The sequence below is a fragment of the Rhipicephalus microplus genome, chromosome 3 (assembly GCF_043290135.1).
Source record: "Rhipicephalus microplus isolate Deutch F79 chromosome 3, USDA_Rmic, whole genome shotgun sequence".
NCBI classification, from domain to species: Eukaryota; Metazoa; Arthropoda; class Arachnida; order Ixodida; family Ixodidae; genus Rhipicephalus; species Rhipicephalus microplus.
Window position 1 is genome coordinate 47,128,826 of NC_134702.1, and position 24,030 is coordinate 47,152,855.

General features: G+C 47.4%; 1 protein-coding gene across 3 annotated transcripts in view; it reads left to right on the top strand.

Annotated features, from left to right (window-relative positions):
• The window catches only part of LOC119161504 (uncharacterized), a 212,988-nt gene extending 190,924 nt beyond the window's left edge, over positions 1-22,064 (top strand). For 2 of the 3 annotated variants that reach the window (XM_075889433.1, XM_075889435.1), the window contains 4 exons: positions 6,366-6,844; positions 13,428-13,785; positions 17,684-17,801; positions 21,476-22,064. In XM_075889433.1, coding sequence (XP_075745548.1) covers positions 6,366-6,844; positions 13,428-13,785; positions 17,684-17,801; positions 21,476-21,606 — 1,086 coding nt within the window. In that variant the 3' untranslated portion in view covers positions 21,607-22,064. The remainder of the gene's footprint in view (positions 1-6,365; positions 6,845-13,427; positions 13,786-17,683; positions 17,802-21,475) is intronic. The other variant, XM_075889434.1, reaches the window with a different exon arrangement.
• The last annotated feature ends 1,966 nt before the right edge of the window (positions 22,065-24,030 follow it).

Below are 24,030 nucleotides of genomic sequence, written 5' to 3' on the forward strand. Positions count from 1 at the left end.
TTCCTATATTTACATGCCAAAGTGACGCTTCAGAGCTGCCAGTCTCTCGCGCGGCGAGTCCACTTCTTTTTCATCGAACTGTTGTCCACGACGGTAGAGCCATGCCCACTGCCTCGTAATATCACCCCCGGCGAACAAAGCGCCGTCACGGCGCCCCTAAGTCAATCAGGACTGGCAGTATAGTAGGGCTTTAGGCGCGACACATGAACAACATCAGTAGATGGTGTAGCAGAGGATGAGTGCGGTTGAACGGGAGTGATGAGGTAGTCGACGTCGGTGACCTTGCGGAGAACTTTGTAGGGTCCTGTGTATCGTGGGAGGAGCTTCTCGCACAAACCTTCACGTCGATACGGCGTCCAGAGTAGGACAAGAGAGTCATCAGGGTAGTCAACGTCGCGGTGCGAGTCATCGTAGCGGACTTTTTGTGCGGCCTGAGAAGCACTGAGCCGAGTGTGCGCGATTTGGCGAGCGACGCGGGCTCGAGAAGCAGCGTCCTGCGCATAGACCGTTGGTTGGATAGTAGCAGAAGGAAGGAGTGTGTCGAATGGCAACGCAGGGTTGCAGCCGTACAAAAGAAAGAATGGAGAGTAGCCGGCGGTGTCATGTCTTGACGAATTATATGCAAATGTAACGTAGGGGAGCATTGCGTCCCAGTCACGGTGGTCAGCAGAGACGTACATAGACAACATGTCTGTAAGAGTTCGGTTGAGACGCTCCGTGAGACCGTTAGTCTGGGGATGGTAGGCAGTAGTAAGGTGATGTTCGGTAGAGCAGCTCCGGAGGATTTCGTCGATAACTTTTGCGAGGAAGCAGCGGCCCCGATCCGTCAAAAGCTGGCGCGGAGCTCCATGCCGCAGAATGACGTCATTTAGGAGAAAGTCTGCGACGTCTGTAGCGCAGCTAGTTGGCAATGCACGAGTTATCGCGTATCTGGTCGCATAGTCGGTTGCGACAGCGATCCACTTGTTGCCTGACACGGACGTCGGGAAAGGTCCGAGCAAGTCGAGGCCGATGCGGAAGAATGGTTCCGGGGGAATGTCGATAGGTTGGAGCAGGCCAGCCGGACGGAGAGCAGGACGTTTCCGACGCTGGCAGCGCTCGCAAGCAGCGACATAACGGCGCACAAATTTATACATGCCAGGCCAAAAGAACCGTTGCCGCACGCGGTGATAGGTGCGTGAAAAACCCAGGTGTCCCGCCGTCGGTGCGTCATGCAGATGTTGAAGAATAGTGGCACGCATGTGTTGGGGAATAACTAACAAATATTCCGGGCCATCAGACTTCATGTTGCGACGATACAGAATGTCGTTGCGAAGGACATATTGACGGAGAGAAGGGTCGGAATGTCCTGAAGATACTCGCTGAATGACCTTCTTGAGGGTTGCGTCCCGGCGCTGCTCTGTGCCGATGTCGTGCAAATCAGATATGGCGAGCACACAAGAATCGCCTTCATGGACAGCGAGGCTAGTAGGGTCCACCGGATAACGCGAGAGACAATCAGCATCTTGGTGCAACCTGCCCGACTTATAAATTACGTCGAAGTTATACTCCTGGAGACGTAGAGCCCAGCGACCTAGGCGGCCAGTTGGGTCCTTGAGCGACGACAGCCAACACAGAGCGTGGTGGTCCGTAATAACTGAAAACTCGCGGCCATACAAGTAGGGGCGAAATTTCGCTACAGCCCAGACCAACGCAAGACACTCGCGCTCTGTTATCGAATAGTTTCGCTCAGATGTGGAGAGAAGGCGGCTGGCATACGCAATAACACGCGTTTGGCCTCCCTGGTGTTGAGCGAGGACGGCGCCGATTCCGTGAGCACTGGCGTCTGTGCGTACTTCAGTCGTCGCAGACGGGTCAAAGTGAGCCAGTATTGGTGGTGAAATGAGCAGGTCGATCAGCGTGGAAAACGCAGCTGCTTGGTCTTGGCCCCACGAGAAGGGCACGTTCTTTTTGAGAAGATCAGTTAGTGGTCGTGCAATTGTAGCGAAATCGCGTATAAAGCGGCGGAAGTACGAGCATAAGCCCACAAAACTCCGAACATCTTTGGTTGAAGAAGGCAGAGGGAAATTCTTGACAGCGCTAATCTTGTCAGGGTCAGGTTGGACGCCAGCAGCACTTACAAGATGACCAAGGATCGTGATTTGTTGTCGGCCGAAATTGCACTTTTTCGAGTTCAGCTGGAGTCCTGCTCGACGAAAAACGGCTAAAATGGTCGACAAACGAGTTAAGTGAGTTTCAAATGTTGGGGAAAAAACAATCACATCGTCGAGGTAGCAAAGACAGATGGACCATTTATAACCACGAAGAAGAGAGTCCATCATGCGTTCGAACGTTGCCGGGGCGTTGCACAGCCCAAAAGGCATAACCTTGAACTGATAAAGGCCGTCCGGTGTGATGAAGGCAGTCTTTTCTCGGTCTAAGTCGTCGACAGAAATTTGCCAGTAGCCCGAACGCAGATCAATAGATGAGAAGTATCGCGCGCCATGAAGGCAATCAAGGGCGTCGTCGATTCGTGGCAGCGGATATACGTCTTTGCGGGTTATCTTGTTCAAGGCACGGTAGTCAACGCAAAATCTCCAGCTGCCATCCTTCTTTTTCACTAAAACAACAGGTGACGCCCATGGACTTGAAGAGGCCTCTATGACTCCTTTGGAGAGCATTTTCTCGACTTCTCGTTGTATGACCTGGCGTTCGGACTGGGAAACACGATACGGTCGCCGTCTAACAGGATTAGCATCGCCGGTATGTATTTGATGACGCACGAAGGACGTTTGACCTAAAGGGCGGTCATCGAAGTCGAAAATATCTCGGTAGGTAGTCAGAACGTGGTGAAGTTGCGCCAACTGACAGGGCAGAAGATCAGGGGCGATCATCATCGTGATTTCGTCGCTAGGTGCGTTTGCTCGGCTGGCTGCAGTATGGGACGAACAGTCTTCAGGGTCCAATGCCACGATGCTACATGCATCAAGTGGGGAAACGTGGGCTAACGAAATGCCTTGCGGGAGAACTTGGGTCGAACTACTGAAGTTAAGGAGCGGAAGCTGAACGTAGTTGTCCACAATAGTCACGATTGTATGCGGCACAGCAACACTTCGAGCCAAGAGCACATCCACCAATGGAGACACTATGTAGTCACCGTCAGGAAGAGCTGGTGATATCGTTAAGGCAACACACGTGGTGGCTTGCGGTGACAGCCGAACATAATCAACAGCGCACAAGCGGTGTGACGGTGAGGACGGCACAGGTCCAAGTCGAGGCAGTTCAAGTTGAAGAACGCCGGTTGCACAGTCGATGAGAGCAGCATGGGTGGACAAGAAATCTAAACCAAGAATTAGGTCATTTGGGCACTGCTCAATAACTGCAAAGAGAACAGATGTGGGGTGATCGGCGATAGTGATGCGTGCTGTGCACATTCCTGTGATGGCAAGACTTCTTCCGTCGGCGACACGAATAACGCCAGGGGCAGCCGGTGTGAGCACTTTCTTCAGGCGGCGACGAAGTCGGGCACTCATCACAGAAATATGCGCCCCAGTGTCAACAAGTGCAGAAACAGTCAGGCCGTCAACGTCGACGTCGATCAAATTTCGTCGTGTCGGCAGTACAAGGAGAGGATTTGAGGTCGGTACCGAGGATGCAGCTTCACCTCCAAGAGCTGCACCGCTTAGTTTCCCTGGTGAGAATTGAGCGGGGAGGTCGGGCGTCGTCGTAGAGGAGAAGGGGACGACGGGCGACGTCCTGGCGGCGAACGAGACTGGTGACGTCGAGGCGACGGTGAGCGGCTGTGCTGCGTATCAGGGGCATCGCAGGCGTAGGAATCGACGGGCAGAGGCCGGCGGTAGTTGTCGGCGATCGGCTCAGGAGGTTGGAAACGACGGTAGCTATCGGTGCGGCGAGCAGTGTTATACTGGTTTCGGGACGAAGACCAATGGTTGTGGCAATACCGTGCGACGTGACCTATGCGGCGGCAGTTAAAGCAGATCGGCCGATCATCCGCAGTTCTCCATTCGGCCGGATTGCGAGAGCGTGGATAAGACCTTTCTTGGGGTGGTGACCTGGGGCGAGGCGGCGACCTTGAACGGAAGCCAATTGGTCGAGACTGAGCAACGGCGCAGACATCGAAGCCCAAATTGCTCAGTTCTTCCCGCACAATCGACTGTACCAAGCAAACCTGAGGTACTTGCAAATCGACGTGGCCGTTGGCGGGAAGAGTAGGTGTAATTGCTTCGATTTCCCGCCGGACAATTCGCGTAATTTCAGACGCTGGTGAAGACTGCCGATGGGAGGACAGTCCATCTTCGCAGGAGGACGTCGCTGCGGTGTTCGGCAGTCGAGTAAATGATCTTGAAATCCGCCTGCTTTTGGCCAGTTCAAAACGCCGGCATTCCTCAATAATTTCGTCGACGGTCGCACAGTTCCGGCACATTAGCAGGTTGAACGCGTCGTCCGCTATGCCCTTGAGGACGTGGCCAACCTTGTCAGACTCCGACATGTCGTTGTCAACTTTACGACATAGAGCCAGCACGTCCTGTATATATGAGATATACGGCTCTGTGGACGTCTGAGCACGTATAGACAACTCCTTCTTTGCAGCCGCCTTTCGACCGATGGGCTTCCCAAATAAGTCGCGAAGCTTTTCCTTGAAGGTGTCCCAACTGCCGATCTCCTCCTCATGGTTCTCGTACCAGACTTTGGCCGTGCCTTTCAGGTAAAACAGCACATTGGCCAGCATAAGAGTCGGATCATACCGGTTGAGAGCACTGGTGCGTTCGTAGTCGGCTATCCAGTCGTCGACATCAACTTGGTCCGTACCGCAGAACGTTCCAGGATGCTTCGGATGCGTCAGCACGTACGTGGGTGGGGGTGGGGCCAGTGGAGGCGTTGCCGTGGATGGTGCGGGCGTCGCCGAGGCCGATGGAGAGGTGGCCGTGGGATCAGTCCCGTGTTCCATCACGGAAACTCCGATTTGACGACCACTGCGGAGCTCCGTTGTATGGCGCTTCGTTACCCAGCACCTCCACCAATTTGTTACGGAGCTCGCAAACACACGGAAGAGAGAAATGAGCGTATTTCCTATATTTACATGCCAAAGTGACGCTTCAGAGCTGCCAGTCTCTCGCGCGGCGAGTCCACTTCTTTTTCATCGAACTGTTGTCCACGACGGTAGAGCCATGCCCACTGCCTCGTAATAATATGGACACTCTCGGCTGGATTTCGCCGCCAACGTCGATGCAATTCACCGCATATGTATACGTATCAATATATGTGAAAACGCAAGAAAGAAAAACAATCCAGGAAAAGACTGCGGCGCGCGAAATCGAACGTCCGACCTCTGAATTGTGAATGCGAGGCGTTAGCCACTGAGCCACGAAAGAGCACTTCCTTTAACGTTCAAACGGCAAGCTATTTATATCTACCACTTACCGCTGGTGGGGGAACTACCTTGTTTTCAGCATTAAGGCTGGACCACGCGTATCCGTTGCAGCGTGTCAGCGCATGGCTTTCTGACGCAGCGCCGTGTCCTCTCCCCACGGAGAGAGTGGGCGCGCAGCTTCCCGTAGCCAAGCGCCCTCTGTCTTTATCGGGAGAAGTAGCGGCACCGTGTCGAAAAGCCCAGCGCTGTTCGAAAAATCGACGAAGGCGCTGCTGAAGTACCGGACTCACAAAATTACTGTGACACTCCCATGCTTGAGTGCGTGCGCGTGTTCTATTTTCATTTCTTTAACCATCTCTTTTGCTCCTTTCTCCCTCCTTACCTTTTCATGCACATTTCCTTTTCCCCAGTCTAGGGTAGCAAACCGGATATTTTCTTCTAGTTAACCTCCCTACCCTTCACTCAACCTTATTCTTTCTCCCTCTCTCCTTCGGAATCAGTACTGCCTCCGGGATCGCCCACCTATGGCCAAGCGATATCATGCAAATAGTCATAATGAGACGTCACGTAATGTAATCCCGGTGGCGGTAGCTGCATTTTTGATGAAGTCGAAAACGATGTAGGCCCGTGTGCTCAGATTTGGATGCACGTTAAAGAATAAAATACTAACCGTAAGTTTTGACCCCAGGTGGTCGAAACTAACGGATCCCTCCCCTACGGCGTCTCTCATATACACGTGGTGGTTTTGGGACGTTAAACCCCACATATCAATCAATTGAGGTCACGTAATGTGACGTCGTAGTGGCTTGACAATGACATAATGATAATTCCGCAGTTATTTGATGATTTACCACGCGATTGTGAATGATTTTTTGCATTGCTTGCGTAGACGCAACCGAGGTGGATGGCCACATTTTCTCGCTTGATAATGCATTCTCTTTAGTATTTTAGTTTGTTTCACTGCACCGCTTGCCCGCATTCTTTGCCGGCGCAGGGAGGCACGTCATGGGCGGACGAAGAGCCCGAGTACGCGTCCAGCGGTGTCCTGATGGAGACTTCGGGAGGCGACGAAGATGGCGGTGCGGACCTGGGCGGTGCCGGCCCGCAGCAGCCGGGGCGACTGCCGCCGACGGCGGACAAGCGCAACCTGGCGGCCCTGGCTCGCAGCGGACGGCTGCCCCGGTTCCACTACAACAAAAAGCTCGGCCCGGCCGCCTCGCCCCTGCAGCCAACGCGGATGTACATGGCCGGACGGAGGCTGCTGCCCGCTGTCGGAGGAGCCGCCATGCCTCCCATGCTGCGTCAGCAGCACGGGGGAGGCCATGGCTGGCGACCCGATGCCTCCATGGCGGCGGGTGACCAGGCGCTTCAGGGCGACGCGGCCGAGAAGATGGGCGTCGTCGAGGCGCTGGGCCGCCTGTCCGAGGCCGCCATCTTCCCCTACATCGGGCCGCATAGGTGGATAAAGCCGTGGTGCATACACCCCGCTGATCTGTCCTGCCTGTTTCCCGTCCCCGTGCAGCACCCGTTCGACCGCACCGTGCTGCACCCGCTGCCGTCAATGCGCAGTGCGAGGCATAGTTAGTTGATTTCCCCGCGCCTATGGTGGAGGGTTCCTTAAACGAGGCAACTGTGACTCCCTGTCGAAATCTGGCTTGGATGAGGATGGGTACATAGCGACTTGTAATCAAGGAGGATTGCTGGAGTGGAAATGATTGCCCAGGAGTGAAGCCTTGCCTCTGGCAAGATGGCGGCTGCGGTGGTCGTCTTACTAGGAAAATGATAAAGTATCACCGTTCAGCAAATAAGAACGGAGCGTTTCCCTCGCACGCCCAACAAGTTTAATGTGGAAACTTTTTCAGCTTACGTAGTGTTCCAAGTGCGTCTTAGTGTTACTGATTTTCCTTAGTAAACCTCTAATTGGAGGCAAAGCTCTTTGGAGATTCAGTCACCCATACTCGTTTCTGTGTGTTATAACAACTATCTTTTAATACAGAGCTAGCGTAGCATTCACATCAACATATCAAAGCCACTTGATCTTCGCGTGGGCACTACCAGAAAAGAGCCTGTTTCCGCCATCTTGGCAGTGGCAAAAGCTGGCTTCACTTCTGCTGGCAAGGCATTGCAAGAGCTTCCACTCCAGCACTTTTTTCTTTAATCCTCCTTGTTTGTGATGTAACAACGTCTTTTTTTTTTCATTCGTTCAGTTACAGCATATAACGTTGGTCATACACAAGTACACCTGTAAGCTAAATTGCACGGACCATTAGTGTCTGCATACTTTTGCCATCTGCGCCATACAGTGACGAACCCTTTGCTGTCCAAGATATTGCTCTGACCAAATTCGTTAAAGAAATGCTTTCAACACGAGACCGTTCGCCACTAGACGGCACAGACAGAAAAACTGTACACGAATGGCAATGGTCCCTATACTTTTGTCCATGGATGTACTTGTAAGGTAAGTGGCTACGGTTGGCAGCAAAAAGGTTTAATGCCTGACAGAGTGCCACAACCAGATTAAGCCGCACAAGGAGCACTGTTTCAAGCAACATTTAACAAATAAACATCATTTAACAGCTTTAAATATAAGACCACGCAAAAGACACCACACGCAGAGCTTGTGTGTGTGGTGGTGCCTCTATGTTACGTTATATATATATATATATATATATATATATATATATATATATATATATATATATATATATATATATATATATATATATATATATATATATGAAGCAACTCACCCAAAAATTAAGTAGTAATGCTGGCCCAGTTTGCTAAACGGCAGGTGGATAAGGAATATTTTCAATAATCAGCGCCCCGTTAACACAAGAAGCTCTCACGAGAACAGTTATTGTTAGCGAATTTCTAACTGTTCTCACAGGTCTAATCCGGCCAGCTATATCGGTGTGTGTCTTAATGAGTCCCATGCAATCATTACGTATACATAGAGAGAGAGAGAAAGGGAGAAACAGGTCATTGATTTTTTCTTTTTCGAATAATGTTCCCTTTATGTCCTAAATGCGTGCTTACTTATTGGTCAGTCTGTTCCGTTGCCAAGAAATAAATAGTGGCTGAAATTAAGCAAAGAACTGAATATAAAAATAAGCTACAAACGTAATGAACGCAACACTAGGAGACGACAGGGTGATGCTAGACTAATAATTGGTTTTGTTATTGCAGGAACAAAACAATATAAACTACCTTCACCTTCCTAGCCTTCGAAAGCAGTCTTTTTTTTTTTTTTTTACTCTGTCCATAATATGTATAGCTAGATTTCGTATTATGCAACAAGTTGTTCAACCATCTACTTTTTTTTGTAAAGGGATCATAGTTGCTTGGTGAATTATTTAATATATGTGTAAGTGGATTTTTGGGCACATGTTAATTTTTTTAGATGATAACGGTTATCTGTTGGCCAATTTGCCTTCACTATAGCTCAGTGGTTATGACGTTGTCATGCTGGGCTCGAGGTTCTGGTTTCTATTGTGCACGTAGCGGCAGCATTTCGACAAGGGAGAATTAAAGAGCACTCGCACGCTAGTGTCTACGAAAGTCTCAAACAACTGTGGATGAGTCAAAATTATTCCGCATTTCCTCCAATGGCACGCACCTTGATGTCAGATCTCGGCTGTAGTTCTTGAAGTCTAAAATGTTGTGGCCTTATATTGCTGACAGAAATAATAATGAGGACAGTAGCACGATCATGATTGCACCGATCGCCGTTCGCCAGTACCACTTAGCGTGAAAACTGATATTAAAATCTGGTCAGATTAGTAAGTTCGCATGGCATCTGTTGTAATAGCGCGCGTTTACCATATGTTGATGTGGCACTGAGAGCTCAGTACTTTGTTTCTGATGTTCGGTACCTCTCGCAAGTATAGCTTAGCGTGAGGTAGCATCACATGACTCGTCGTTCCGTGTTCAAGTACGCTTGCTAAAGTGTTATGGTTACAGCATATTAGCAGAGTGCGTGTCACGCGCGTCTCTCTGTTTCCTTATGCTTTCGTTATATAACAGATTAAGGGGGGTGTTCAAGTATAGTAAAATCAAAATATGCTCATTAAATATGACTAACAGTCACTTCAGTAATTGGTCGATTCAGCGCTGCGTGCGGTGTGAACGCCGACATGGGAAGCAAGATGTCTGTGGTGTTCCTACACTCTTATATGTTTCCTTTGGTCATATTACACTTGTGCTCGGAAGTTACGTAAGGATCAAGTGTAAAGTTAGGAGCCACAAAATAAAACCCAAAGCGCGATTGAATGTATGAACAGGAAGGCACATTGTTCGGGCCGATCTGTTCCAGGTTCTGTAATCCTGCGCGCACAACCTTTTTAGACGCGAATTTGGAACTACGACAGTCGATGCGCATTACTGACAATCACTGTTCAAAGACTCTTTAGAGGTGATATTAGGGAGTTTTCGAATAGGGGCCCCTAAGAAATAACGTCGAGGCCAATGCTCATGCGTAAAAGCCAAGCCACGTTGGGGGTTTTACGTCACGGACGCTATTTCTCAAATTTAGCGAGTACCCCAAAGCCTGACCCAAAAGCCTTGCGTCAGAAAAACGTGACAGCACCCACTGAAACGACGGCTCTCGGCTAATACTATAGAGTAGCTTAGAATAGAGGGAGTGTCCAAAGTGTCACAGACCCCACTCGAAAGCTCTTCACTCCTCCTTAACACAAAGTGTTCATACGCAAATTGCTTTAGGGGCCCTTATTCAAAAACTCTCTATTTGGGAGTATCTCAATGTGTTGTTGGTGCAAAAGGGGTCGCAGTTGCGATTTCAGAAAGCTTGCCGGAAACGGCGCGAGATTGGGATTCGATGATCCAAGAACAAGACCCATTCACGGTCCGAAACACACTGCGAAAACAAATGTCATGTTCTTGTCACCAAAACAATAAATAAAAAGCCTCGAAATAATGAAGTTGGTGAATTGGAGCAATTGTTGTCTTTGGCTATTATTCGCTTTTTGGCCAAGCGTGCCACTCCTCTCAAGGTGAACGAGGTACGCCGATGGCTGAAGAGTTTTCGAAGGTGCGCACACTGGCTGTTCACACAAATGATATTACCGGCGATTACTATACAGCGTAACGTGCATTCTGAGCCCAACTTGCTGCGGCGGCAACGTCAACTGTGTTTGAAGTTTTGACTATCCGCAGTAGTAGCGATGTAACGTTCGTTACATACTGTCCCCGAAACTTACAATGCTCGAGTGCTATGCACACCACTATGTGAATTGCAGGCTTTACTATAGTCGGCTCCCCTCTTGTTGTAAGGGAACGCTGACAGTCCCCTAACGACAAGAAAAGCCATCCACAGTCCACGTGCCAGCCCTGCATGCGCGCGAGCTCCGACCTAGGGGCCAGGGCGCGTGACAGAGAAAAAAAAAAAAGAAAGAGACGTTATAGGTTAATGGTTCGTGATCTATACAAGCTCTGAGGACGGAACAAAGTGAACGAGAACAAAAATGGATGAACTAGGAGTCTGTGATTGCTCACTTAGGTCCGCGTTCGCTCTATCGGTTACCCAACAGTGACGCCCCTTAACGCAGGAACTGGCACATAAGGGCTATATACGCTTTGAAGCAATGGAAACAAACGACAAAACCCACACTCAGTAAGCATCACAACTACGCGTACGCTTGCAAAGGCTTGTTTTTGTGCGCCTATTTATTAAAGCTTCCCGCCCATCGATTTTCATAATTTACTCACCACGCCACGGGCGCGTAAACTTCAAGGTGGCAACTGCGAACAACGAGCACATACATGCACCACGAACAAAGGGCGTGTTGTCAACCTTGACAGTTGCCACCTTGAACGTCTGGAACTTGAGCACATTCTTTTCTGGTGTTTTTTTTTTCTGAACACAAGATTCGCTTTCATTGTGATCACGGGTGACCTGGTGTAAGAGTATGGTGCGGTCACGTGGTGACATGCAGCGGCGACCGCTGTAACTATGAAACTTTTGTTGCACAAACAGGTCAGCGACCATATCCACGTGCTTTTGGGTATACGACACAGTAAATTTTGGTTATATGGCATTATTCATCGTAAAAACGGCGAGTGATTTCTAGCTGTCTTCGAAATTTATTTGTAAGTTCTTTGCCTCCTGCTGCGCTATATTATTTGGCTCGCTTGTTCTCAGAGACCTCGACTACCAATAGCAAGCATTTTCAGGCCATGTTAAAAAAGTATTGCAGGGCGAGTATAAGAACATTACTAAAACATGTAGCTTGTCGTACTTGTGGTTCGGTGTTTATATCCACAATGCAGTGATGTGCAAAACAAGAATGATTCTATAACGTATTCGTCAAGCAATACAGACCATTTCATAGGTAAAGGAAGAATCCACGGTTCTGGAAACCCGCTCCATCGCTGGCGGAGCTCGAAAAGCTTTTGCGTACGAGTCGCCTATCTAAACTCGAGTTATCGCTCAAAGGAAGCTAAGTTTTCGGTCGCGCTACAAGAAAACAGACGCGCTCGACTGGGGCAGAGGAGGAAACACAGACAGACTTGGGCAACTGCACGGAAGGACAAAAGAAGAAAATTCACTCGGACGCTCCTGTCGTCGTCTGCACCTGTGACCGACACTTAAAGGTACTATACCGGAGCTCACTGTGGTTGGGCAAACAAATACACAGACCCAATTTCATCCTAGGAGTCCCTTCAGTTTTTCACAACGAGAGGTCATGGTCCCCGGGTGTGGCGACGGCCATGCCAGGGCAACACCGCGCGGCTACCAGAGACTCTCTGATCAGTGAGTTCAATGTCCCGTGCTTAGGCTGGTGTATAATCGTACCAAAGGTATCGTGGAGTGAGTGATTGGTGTGAAACACTGGAAAGCCTGCCTACGTCCGATGGCATTGTCGATCGGGGTACACAGTCTATAATATGTTAATTGTCTCTGTGTTCATTGTGTCCCATAGAATGTCCGTCATCTAGGGCCGCGATGAGTACGCGCGAAATTCGTGGTTTGAAGGCACGGATTTTGTCTGCTGTCTCCTGCAAAGTGAAGGTGTTGTCTGTTGTCGATATTGATGTCGCTTGTCGCCTGGATCGGATCAGTTGAAGAACAAAACTCAAGCCAGTTGAAACAGAACAAATTTCAATTGAACCACCGAGAACATTATACACGTGGTTTGAAGCTGATACTCCGTAATAACACCATATACTAGCTGGGTCATACACTTATGTGCTGCGTTTGTCAGCCTAAGGTCTACGGGACTTTTCTTTTTGTAGCCTTGTTAGCTGAAGAGCGCAATGCTCTTCAGCTAACGCATCACAGCGTGTCTCTGCGACCTATGTCGCGTCTCCTATGAAGGTTATTCCACCGTGGTGTAACCAAACGATGATACAAAGACGACATGCACGTGTGCATGCAAGTCATATCAAGCGGGCTTACTGCTAGTTATCCTCGTCGAAGCATGTAGCACGTCGCCTCGAGCATGTCTATACCAGCAAAAGAGAGGGGGAAATGTGCACGAAAACTCTCTTACCTGCCTGTGTTTCGTTTTTGTGAAGTGGCGTGTTTCCAAATATATCAATGCCGTCAAGAATAGCTTTGCATCCCTTAATGAACTGGCGTTGCCATATCAACCAGGTTACTGCTAACTAGTGCTTCAAGGCGAGTTTGTTGGCAAGGTATCTTGGAATAATACTGTAGCGCACATAGATGGGGACACAAGAAAGCCTTGTTTGTCTCCTTTTAACTCCTATTGACACTGTGTTTTGTGGGAGGGTCAGGAAGTGTGGGAGGGCGCTTATTTGAAACTTCCCATCTCACCCACCCTCGACCCCCATTGAGGAGTCCTGCCAACGCTTTTTTTGTGTCTTCCCTCTATGCGCGCTATATTGTTAGTCAAATATTCCAGCTACGGCACAGCTAGAGAAAATCTGCATGACATGAATTAATTTACGAATTGCTTCTTCCTTCGATCAATGTCTTTCGTCCTAAGCGGAGGCTGCCTGTCAAAAAAATTACTTTGTGGTGTGCCACGACTTCAACGGTCGGTCCCGTTCTGCCTTTCTCTTCGACTGACAGGTTCCCGTACTGGCCGTCTGTGCGTGTGCGAAGAGACGCCTCTAACGGCCAAGGTCAGTGGCAGCAGCGGCAGCAGCAGCAACAGCACGAAGACACTCAACGCGAAGCGCAGCAGCAACAGCCACTCGGAGCGCAGCCGACGGGGCGAGTCAAGCGCAATGTGGCTGCCTTGGCGCGCAACGGCTGGCTGCCTCCGAGCTCAGCAGCGGTGCCATCACAGGCGCGAGGAACCAGGGCCGAGTTTTTGCGTCGCTTTTCGGGCTCTCAGGCCCACGAGGCCAGCGCGGAAGAGGAAGAAGGGTTTACGCCGGATGACGAGGCTTCCGATATACCCGAATGCGCCGACGATGACTATGAGGTATGGACTACAAGTAAGGGTGTCTGAATGGTGATACCGTTGTGGTAGTAGGCTACAAGGAACGGGTACTTTAGAAAAGGTGGATATTTTTCACAACGGTAGTCTGAGCATAGGCGGTGGCCGTGACAATACGCGCGCTATGTCTTTGGGTGATCACAGTGTGACGACAGCACAGTGCCTGGAATACACTGATTAGGCACTCTGTCGACAAGGTGAGGCGCCTCGATGCCAGCGAATGAAGGAACGCTGCCATGGAGGTGTCCCACGACAGGATAAGGCTCTTTGATGCCATCGAGGTGCCCTAACACAGGATAAGGCACCTCGATTCCAGGAAGAAACGCTGCCATAGAGGTGTCCTACGACAGGATAAGGCACCTCGATTCCAGGAAGGAACGCTGCCATAGAGGTGTCCTACGACAGGATAAGGCACCTCGATTCCAGGAAAAAACGCTGCCATCGAAGTGCCCTACGACAGGATAAGGCACCTCGATGCCAGCGTTCCATGCGCTGGCATCGAGGCAAGGGGCCTGGTATGGTGCCCTGGTATTTTTGGGACAATTTTGAGACCATAGAGTTTCATATAATACTACCTAGAGGGGAACCTGGTGCTAGTGTCTACGTGGGCTCCTTCAGCGCCGCTTGTACCTCCATGAGAATTATGGGAAGTACTGGCTTCGGATCTGCTTCGGATGGATTACGTTCTTGAAATTCGCGATGCTTGTTTGCGGAATGTAAGACAAAGTGATATTAAGTTATGGCTCAGCGTCATTTTTTTTGTACGCAAACTTTATTGCAAAAAGGTTTTTTGAGACTAGGCGGTAGAAGTGAAACCTGGACAAATTTGACCACCAAGGTTTGCATTCCTCTGCCATTGCGTTTCAGATTTGGCATCAAGATGTAATGAATTATTCTTCACAACATTTCAAAAGAAACATTCCTGTTTTGCCATCGAAAGTACGCAATATCTATTTGTGGAAATAACAGCACAGTATTAAGTGAGGAACACTTGACGTTTCGTCTGCTGCGATGCCAGGTGCGTCTGTTCGAGTGGTCTGCCCCCAACGCACCTCTCGTTTTGCTGTGAAGTCGAGTCAGAAGAGCGTGGCGGTTCGCCAACTTCGCGTCGCCGTCGTTCTGCAGTTGATTTTAACGAGTTTCGGAAAGACGCACTTACAGAAAACATGAACTCTATGTAATATCCTGCACTGGCATGGTATGCTACATCTATTCGCAGCGGCGAGTGGCCGACGCTTCGCTTAAACTGTCAAACACGACTTATACAGTTCCAGCGTTACAGTAAATTCAGAGGCGTAGCAGTTTTTAGCTTTTTTTGAACAACAAACGCGCAGCTTCAGTCCTTCGCACCCACCCCACTAGCAACTCTAGGCGAAGAACGAAACTGAAACTGTAAGAAAAGATCCGTAAATAGTTCCCTGACTAATGCGATCCACTCCGAAGCCTGTACTTCCCATAATTCTCATGAGGGTACACAATCGCAGAGTTAGATTCCTGTATTATTGTATGAAAATACGATACCAGGTGCCACTCGGTTCGCTATACTGTCGTAGGGCTCCTCGATGCCAGCATTCGTTCTCACGGGATGGTGTCCCACATTGGCCATGCCGTGGCCATACTGGGCAAATAGTAGTGCTTTCTTGTTGTGTTACGTTGCCTCAGACTAAGTCAAGCATAATTACGATAGATTTTAGCGCAAAATAAAGACGAGAGACGGACATTGGATTTGAACAATAGATTATCAGATCATAAGGCTTCATTGAGAAGGAAACCTTGTTCCAATCTTTCTTTAAATTGCAGGGAGTGCGGCTGCACACCCTTGCTATCAGAAACTGACCCCCCGAATTCAGAAACGCTGCTTGGCTTGAACTTGGCTTGAACTTGGCTTGCTGGCAACTTCAATGCAGCACAAATGCGTTGGAAGGCGCTGTCTTTAAGCGGTGCCAAGACAGCACAAACGCACAGACGCGTTTCAAACGCGCTGCACTGAAGGTAATTTCAAGTCAAGTTCAAGTAAAGCAGTGTTTACTAATACGGGGGTAATTAAGACGCTCGCAAAATTAAATGTTAAGGTTGCACGAGAAATCGAGGAAGAATATCTTATTAGCAGATCGGGCGAGACATGCGAAGCGAAGCCCTCTATCACGTTGAATGCCACTGAGTTAGATTATTTGAGCGCCTGCCACTAATAGAATTTATTATATATTTTTTATTTTTTCTTCTAATGTGACCCGTGACTGTGACTTTGTTCACGTACATATACGCATGTGCTTTTCGAATAAAATCAGTTGATAGTTTGCCGCTTGTCCGTCTCTCGTCTTTACTTCGCGCTAAAATCTTCCGTAACAAGGAACCCACTCGCCCAACAAGTCACTATACCGAGTCAAGCAGTGGGCACTGTCACCATCAGCCCTGTATGAAGCAACAAAGGAACGCTGCCATCGAGAACTCCCTACGATAGAAGCGAACCGAGCAGGCCCTGACGTCGTAGGTTTCTTAACTGCCCCAAATAATTCCAGGTCCCCAAGCTGTCCACAGCGCATGGCGGAAGATGTCGGAGACCACGGACCACCAATTTTGGTTTAGGCAATCTCCAATGGTGGTTCCTTTTGAAAAAGGTTGATTGGCCAACCATCCATCTCGTTTTCACAAATTCAGCTATCCATCTGTCTTGCTTACTGTATCTGAGAATAGCTTTCTAGAGTGTGTGGAAAGCGTTTCTGACCTCTCGTTGAGCGTTCATGATGGTTTTTTATCTTTTATTTGTTTCTTTTATGATCAGGTGGTTAATTATGCATTTCTAATGATGACGTATAATTATTCTATATATATGGGGGAGTTGTTTCAAAATGTTTTTTTTTTTAGTTTTTAGTTGCGCGTTGTCCTATGTTCTAATGTCTCCGCACTCTGTAGCGCTTCACTATCATGAATGTATGTATGAACAATGTTTGCGCGCTTTTGATATTATTATTATTATTATTATTATTATTATTATTATTATTATTATTATTATTATTATTATTATTATTATTATTATTATTATTATTATTATTATTGTGATTTAGACTTTCTTTCATTTCATGGTACTTTATGTCTATATGTGTACTAGACGTGTGCCTTCAAGCCGGGTTCGTCGATGAATTGACACAGAGCCTTATGGTATCATGTATCCAGAAATCACAGCTGACTGTTTGACTAGCGAGAGCCGACTTATAGGTGGTGGTGGGGGCGCTACGACTGCAACCATTGGCATGTCCATATAAGACGGTACCCATCTGCTTGCATACCTTAAATAAAACACTATGGACTAGCAGCACCTAGTTGTAAGTGTGACCAGTTCCACGTTGACATGGAAACCGATGTAAGAGAGGTGTAAGTGGTTCTGGCTTCGGTCCGCGCACTGACGCATTTACATGTGCGATAACAGAGAAGGAGAGTGATGATGAGGCATTACTAGCCAAAAGATCACATGGTGTTTGAGCCACGGCTAAGAGGTGAATTGGAAGAACAAGAAAGTCAGCTAGCCCCATTTGTGCGTTTTTCGTGCTTCGATTAGGCGGACGCTTGACAGGTCGACCAAACGTCTGTGGCTTACCTTTTGCTGCATCGGATCTTTATTGCTCGTGTAAATCGATAAACAAGACCTTTTCCGTGCACTTGGCACGGGTGGAAACGTGACTGCCGTTGCTTTCTGGTGAACCCGTGACCTCAGATGTAGGATGAGATGCGAGTATGACCTCAAACTAATTGCAGGAGAATTAGTGTAAATAAAGCCGACGAGTATGGGCTGTAAAGATATGTGGTCAGGCGAGAGTGTTCGATGTGCAGTTCAAGACGGTCGCACCTTCCAGTTGTGTTCACTATAGTCGCGTTGACGTCGCAGGGAGCAGACGATATCTTTCTGGTGCCATCGTTGGAGGAAGTCAAACGAAACTTGGGACACCTGGCTAGAACGGGCAGGCTTCCACCTTTCAACTACCGTCGTCCCTTCATGAATGCAGGTGAGCGTTGTCCTTTGAATGGTTTGAATCTTGTCTTTTTGCTGCTGGCGAATCGCAAGCGTGGAATTGTTACGCTGCTATTTTCGAGGAACACTGTACTCCCCTTTCTCAACCTTTATACCAAAGAAACCATTTGCTAGTTGCTTTGTGGGCGTCACCCTCCATTAATGCGCATGTCATGTTGTGAATGACAATGCAGGTCGTAAAATTGACTTTATCATATGATTTATTTTTGTACAGTAATATAACAGCTATCGTCCCTGTATACGGGTATTTGACAAAAACACTGTGGTACTGTTCGATATATCTTGCAGCGAGTTCCTTGATAATCTAAGCACTTCCTATGATTGAGGTGCTTTATTTATTCGCCAAAATGGCATAAGCAAACAGCATACAAGTAAGCTTGGAACCTCAAATCTAGGTTATGAATCTTATAATAATTAAAGTATTTTTATGACACATGTTCACCTTGATATAAAGATCACTTTCTTTAGGGCTTCTTGAACTTTCTTCGCCTGTGCGAGTAGTTATACGAAATGCTATTTGCTCTGTAGCTTTCATGCAGCCACGCTTACGCGTTCGCTCTGAAGTTACGGATACTTACGAATTTAGGAATTGATCATAACTTAGGTCCTAAATGCGAGGAAAAAAACAACAAAATCAGCCTTCTTGAATCTTTGTTTGATATTGTTACGTGAGAAAAGAAATGCTGGATTGACAAGGCTGCAGACAAAATATATTACAACCAGCAGAAGCGGCGTGACCGGTTAACCAGCGACAGATCAGACAGAGCCCTTCGTCCTCTTCATCAAGCACACATGCGCATCGTTCCGGAAAAAGTTAATGTGCATGCAGCATAATACCCAGCGGCAGAAGCGCCGTCTCGGCCGTATATAGATATCAATGTCACGGGAAAAGTGGTATAGGGCATCAAGCATACCACATGAACGATGTCGGTGGCTTGTGGGGCAGATGAAGGCGATGGTGCGGCAGCAGCGATTTCATTGTTACAGGATTGACCTCACGAAAGACTCGGTCTGGGCCTTTGTAGCGTTTTTCCGAAAAGCCGACTTGACGGGTCGGGGACCACAGCAGGACCAAGGAGCCGGGTGAAAAGTGCAGGTCTCGGTGCCGTTCATTGTACAAACGCCGCTGGTTCTCTCTTTACAAGCGAGAAGGCGAGTGCGGGTGATTTCGCGTGCATGGGCAGCTCGAGTGATAGCGTCAAGGACATATTCACTGGTCGGTGCAGCGGTAGACGGGACGATTGCGTCTAGAAGTAAGGTAGGTTCTTGGCGGAACAACAGAAAAAATTCAGAGTAAGCAGTAGTGTCATGGTGCAAGGAATTGTATATGCATATGTGACGTATGGTAAAGCAAGGTCCCAGCCAGAGTAGATGGAATAAACATATTTCGTAAGCATGTCTGTAAGTGTTCCATTCAGACGCTCCGTCCGCCCACAACGTAGTGAGCTTGTGCCTTGTTTTACATGAATGCAGTATATCGGCTATCATCTTCGATAGAAAGGTGCGGCCATGGTCAGTGCGCAGCTGTCGTGCAGCTCCATGTTGTAAAATCACGTCGTCTAGGAGAAAGTTTGCGACATTTGTGGCGCAGCTTGTTGGAAGGGCTCATGTGATAGCGTAGCGCGTGGCGTAGTCTGTGCTATCGACCTGTTGCCAGAGGAAGACAAGGAAAAAGGGCTGAGTAGGCCTAAGCCAACGCGGAAGAATGGTTATGACGAAATGTCAAGCGGTTGAAGGTGTCCGGCGGGAAGCATCGATTCTGTTTTGCAGCACTCACATTTCACACAAGCCGCATCGTATCTTCTAACTGAGCGTGCAAGCAAGCCCTGGCTAAAAGAAGCGTCGGCGAATGCGGTCGTAAGTGCGTGACACACCAAGGTGACCGACAGTTCGAAGGTCATCAATTGAGTTCGAACCACCGAGCGAAGGTGTTTCGGAATTTCAAGCAGCTGGGCTGGTCCATCTGGGCAAACATTTTGGTGGTATAGTAGACCATCGTGAAGGACTAATGAGCGATGGGACCGTTCGGATTATGGTGATTCAATGCGTTGGATTATAGCACGCAAGGGTGCATCAGTGTTGGATGGGTAGCACGGAAAAGATGCAGTTAGTGCCGAGGGTCAAGGAGAGAAGAAACCGCTAACATCTTGTGCCATACCTTTAAGCTGATCTGGAAAAAAAGCTAAACTTTTATGCCGTGGCAGTTAATAATGCTTCCATAATCAATAAATATGCACCGCCTAAGGAATTCTAAGAGGTCGGCTTATAGAACCACAATAAAACATAATAACGCATGCTGAACTTATTAGCAGTTGATCAAAGTCGTCAAGGGACGTATCGACCACCATGGAGAAAAAGGTTCGTATATGATAGGCCATGGCGGCTGCCATTATTTGGCTAACGACCTGCCTTGGCCCTTACTTTTCAAGTCCAGCACCATACAACATGCTAATGAGCGTTTTAGTCACCATCACCTAACGTCGAAGTGAGTGAGAAGCTACCGATGCTTGACATCATCATCATCATCATCATCATCATCATCATCATGGTCGTAACTCTGGCTACGCTCCCTGCAGGACAGAGGCCTCTCTCATGTTCGGCTAATACACTGGGTCCTGTGCTTTCTGCTGCCACATTATACCTGACAGGTGCAGTGTAGTCTTTCCTTTAAGGCTGAGGGCCAGGCTTCAACCTTGTTCTGCAAAATAGGAGTTCCTGAGATTGAAAATCACATGAGAAGTGTAAAGTCACCTTATAAAATTATCTGAAAAAAAAGCTTCGGCCTCCCAGATAAAAATCTCACCACCCAAGAAATCGGCACAGACTGTCTACCAGCGAAACTGAAACGGGCTGCATTGGTATTTATAAGGAGCTGAAATTTATTGAAATGTCTACAGTGCTAACTTACGATTTCTCTATACCCACATTTAAGAGATGCATCGCTCCAGACTTAGCGCTTGTTGACGTTAGGTCCAAGGGTAATCAGAACACCTTATAGATAAGCTACTAGCCTGGAAGGTTATTGGTTCAAATATTTTAAACGTGTTGCCTGTAATAACGTCTCAGTTAAATACTTCGATGTGATTTGATTTTATTTTTTTTTACAAAATACAGCCAACTCTAGACAGCATGAGCCATTATTAAGCAATTTTACGTGTGGCTATATACTGACCAGCACAGCTCAACATATTATATTGACACTCATCTTGCAATTAATGTGATTGTCGGCACCAATTACTCAATCAATAAGCGGTGTTATACAGCTTGATTGCATGGACCAAGAATACCTGGCGAGTGAACAGACAAAAAAACGAAAAAACAAACATGCAGGCATAATTACTAGACAGACAGACAGACAGACAGACAGACAGACAGACAGGCAGACAGACAGACAGACAGACAGACAGACAGACAGACAGACAGACAAACAGACAGACAGACAGACAGACAGACAGACAGACAGACAGACAGACAGACAGACAGACAGACAGACAGGCAGATAGATAGATAGATAGATAGATAGATAGATAGATAGATAGATAGATAGATAGATAGATAGATAGATAGATAGATAGATAGATAGATAGATAGATAGATAGATAGATAGATAGATAGATAGATTTGATGACTTTTTTTATCCACATGCAGACGTATCCGAGGCGACTTCTCCGTGGCCCCAGGCCAGGCCTAAGCGCCTCGCGAAGCGCTGCCGGCCCCGCGGCGAGGAAAAGCGCAACGTCGCCGCCATGGCACGCAAGGGGGCGCTGCCGCGTTCATGAGCGGCGACCGACAACAGCGCCCCCTCTGCGCCACCTCTGCCGCCACCTGTGTCTCTCTACTGTCTTCCCAGAGGTCATCTATGCGCGTCCCAAGAGGACATGCTGAAAAAAAAATCTCGCAGGCACGCACTGTCTGGCGCAAGCCGCGACTTACGCAGGCAACCCTGCCAATTTCGGTGTTGTCATCCCCACCTAAAATGCTGTCACTCTGGATACCGTATACGCCTCTATGTAATCTGCTGGTTGTTCGTTGTCCTTCCCGGCTTTGATTGTTGGTGCACCATACGCTGTTTGAGTCACAGGGACGCAGTGATGTAGTTCTCAGGGTTCGCTTCGTGCGGTTGCATTGAAATGTGCTCCTCCTATGAGTCGGTGGTGTTTCTCGCTCACTGTCTCTCTTTTTACTTTCAGCCATGTCCGGTTGAACGTGTGGGTCTGAACGTATGCCTTTAGAGTTTTAATTTCATCATTTATCTTTTTTCGTCGAAGTAGCTTCGCAGTGTTGAACATTCGAAAACATCTGCGTTGAGCAATGACAAAACACGAGGTAATGAAAAACCCATTCACCAAAATATTAGGGCCGAAACATCTTTGCCGACTCATTGTCTCCTCCCAGCACTGCCTCAGTTGAAGTCTTGGTGTAGTGCATCCATCCGTTTCAGTTACTTAACCCTTCATTCTTTATAGCGTGGTCCACGCACTGTTGTTCGCATGTCTCCTTTTGTCTGTATTGTGGTGTTTTTTTTTTCTTAGCTGGGTCACGGAAATTATTGTTTGCAATTTTTTTGTATCCAAGAGACAAACTACACACGGTGTCTCTTAAAATGGAGGTGGTTTAAACTACACTCATTTCGAAATCTCGCTTTCGCACGCTTGAGCATACAAGCGGATCCATAATTATCGTCTGCCTAGTGCTGGACATGTTGGTATTCTCACTGTGATACAGAATGGTCAGTTTCAAAGCTGCGCATTCTACTACATTGGTTTTTAAGCTTTTCTTTCTTTCTCTCTCTTTACGGTTAGCTTTCAGATTGCTGCGTCAGAAGCTTTCAGACTTAGATAGCAGCTTAATATGATATACTCATATTCTATCAGTGATCATAGCCAAGGTGAACCCTGCATATAAAAGAGTTGGGAATTATCTAAAGATTTCCAGGAGTAATAGTTTATTGGTCGTGGCGCTGCGTTCTTCGCCTCAAGGCTGCGGTTCCAATTAATGCCTTGTCTTCCACTTTCATATATGACAGAAATGCTAAAACACGCCTGTACTTGGCTCCGGGTTTCCTTTGAAAAGGCACAGGTAGTCAAAATTACTGTGGGGTCTTCACTACAAAAAAATTGCAATCAGATCATTGTTTTTTTTTTCACGCAAGACACCAAACTTCACTTAAGTTCTTAAGTTTGATAAAGGTGAATACCCAAGTACGAGCGATTTAACTAGACATGATCATTTTGCTGTTATTACTTTTTTTGCTTTATAACGATTCCTTGTGGAAGCTACACTCACATACTGTCTTGTTCACGCTCCAATCCTTTACGCTAGAACTTTTTTATTAAAGTTTTATCCTTTTTCGCAGTTAAGAGAGTATAGCTCAGGCATTGCCGAAGCATCGTGCATTCTTCAGGGAATATTTTCTAGGTGCAGGGTAATGCTCACTTACTATGCTCGACCTAATTATTCAAAGAGTGAGTTTGTCTCAATATCTGTCTTTATTCTGACATTTCTTTAACTCCTTCAAGCAGACCATTAGCAAAAAAAAAACTGTGCCACGAAAGTATTTGGAGCATGCAGCACAATGGGGTTGGGAGTGGAACTTGACTGTGGAGTGTAAATGTCAGCTTCTGAACACTCTTTTTTTGTGCGAAGGCCTCTCGAAGTAAGGAACGGCAACTAAATGTGTAAACTGTTTTCCGAGTACTCCTGGTAATAAAAGAAGCTGCAATTTCCTAATGAGTACCGTAATGGGAAAAAAAAGTAGGAACTTATTGTCTCATGCTGAATATGGTGTGATGTAATATCATTCTTTTGAATGCGTTCTGGCAGTGTTAAGTGATAAAACAATCCGTTCGTTATTTTATTAAGTTCATCTCTCTTTCTAAGTAATGTATGTGCACACTTCAGCGCGTGTCTTGTTAACATACTATGTCTACTAATACCAAGCTCGTGATTTATCTGTATCGCATCGAGCATAGTCGACAAAATTGATATAGCAATGAAAACAGCACGCACTGATTAACAATAGAAAGCCTGAGAAGGAACAAAAAAAGCTTATCTGAACGGAGACTTACACTAACTGAAAATCATTAAATTATGTCCTGTGTTATTGTTTTAATGTATCATACAGTGACGGAAGCAATTGGGTTATAGCTCGCATACACTGCTAGCCAACGAATAAGTAAAGCACAGCTAAAAGATATTGGCAA